Below are 1,614 nucleotides of genomic sequence, written 5' to 3' on the forward strand. Positions count from 1 at the left end.
TGTGTGTGTGTGTGTGTGCGCGCGTGTGTGTGTGTGTGTGTGTGTGTGTGTGTGTGTGACTGGATGTTATGATAGATGACTGCTGTGTGGGTGTGAACATTTTTCTGCTATGATCTAAATTGTGATGCTGTCTTGTTTGTGCTGTGGTTTCTAACACTAACAGTTGCTTTGTAATGTGACAGGACTGAAAAACTTCAATATTTTTGTGTGGATGCGTGACTGCCTGTACATGTCTTAAACGTCTGTGTGTCTTGGCTCCAAGGCTGTGATACATATGCAGCATTTTGTAGTAATGCCCATGGGCAATGTTGCACACGATCATAATCAGCAATGTTTTTTGAACATGTTTGCCTAATTTTAAAAGATTTACACTCCAAATGAAAGCTGCACAGCCCATCTGCACTATGTCGAAATTCTTCCATTGTATCACAACCTTCACTCTGGCCATCTGCTGTGTTTTAGTTGGAACCGGTACCAGTAAACGCTAGGGTTCAACTCTTGCACGATGAGGGCATTCAGTGATATTGTGCTTGTGATTGTCTCCAGGTACTGAGGATTATCGCAGTAAGCTGGGAGGAGACTGCTTCGCAGACTTGGCCTGCCCCGAGAAATGCCGTTGTGAGGGCACCACAGTCGACTGCTCCAACCAAAAACTTACCAAAATACCAGATCACATCCCTCAGTACACCGCCGAACTGTGAGTCACACTGTATTTTTCTACTACAAATTATATCTGTGTGTGGTACAAAGAAAACCTTGCTTGGGCCTTGATCTTCTTGTCCTCCTCAGTCTCTGTCTGTTCTGTTGTTCTCTCTCTTTGTCTCTGACCACCTCGTCTGTTCTCTGTTCCTAGGCGTCTGAACAACAATGAATTCACTGTGCTTGAGGCGACAGGGATCTTCAAAAAGTTGCCTCAGCTGAAGAAGATGTGAGTCAGACATGTTCTAAATAGAATGGGAACCGTAACAGGAACAAATAGTCACATGTTGTTGTCAGGAAGTCATAATCAGGTTACACAGACATAGCTGTGATTGTACTTATGTTGACACAGAAATGTGTATTTCTCTTTATACCCACTTCTACACCAACTTACACTGCTATTCCCTCTTGCTCTCTTTGTCCTCCTCTTGCTCTCTCTACATATTGCTTCACTCTTGTTTTCACTCTTTACTTTTGTGCTGCCTTCTTACCTTTCTTGCTCCTGCAGTAACCTGAGCAATAACCGTATCACTGACATAGAGGAGGGGACATTTGAAGGAGCCTCAGGGGTCAATGAGTTGATTCTGACCTCCAACAGATTGGAGAACATACACCACCGCATGCTGAAGGGACTCAGTGGCCTCCGCACACTGTGGGTACTACACGCGCACACACACACACACACAATTACTTAAATGCATAATCCATCCATCATCACGTAAAATATGCATGTAATATTTAAATATGCTCTCGTATACTGTGACAATATCCACACAAACATTTAAAACATGCAGCAAGCAGCAAGCAAGTCACAAGTTCATATAATCATGAATATATCTATTTTATTACTATTTTATATTATGATTGTTTTTTTCTGTAAATTATACTGTATACATTGATTTGTGTGTGTGTGTG

At 42.2% G+C, this 1,614-nt stretch overlaps 1 protein-coding gene across 10 annotated transcripts in view; it reads left to right on the forward strand.

Annotated features, from left to right (window-relative positions):
- Nucleotides 1-1,614, forward strand: part of slit2 (slit homolog 2 (Drosophila)) — a 97,199-nt gene that overhangs the window by 78,481 nt on the left and 17,104 nt on the right. For all 10 annotated transcript variants that reach the window (XM_032533861.1, XM_032533796.1, XM_032533818.1 and 7 more), the window contains 3 exons: nt 547-697; nt 854-928; nt 1,208-1,351. In XM_032533861.1, coding sequence (XP_032389752.1) covers nt 547-697; nt 854-928; nt 1,208-1,351 — 370 coding nt within the window. The remainder of the gene's footprint in view (nt 1-546; nt 698-853; nt 929-1,207; nt 1,352-1,614) is intronic.

This window comes from Etheostoma spectabile, chromosome 2 (genome assembly GCF_008692095.1).
Source record: "Etheostoma spectabile isolate EspeVRDwgs_2016 chromosome 2, UIUC_Espe_1.0, whole genome shotgun sequence".
Classification (NCBI taxonomy): Eukaryota; Metazoa; Chordata; class Actinopteri; order Perciformes; family Percidae; genus Etheostoma; species Etheostoma spectabile.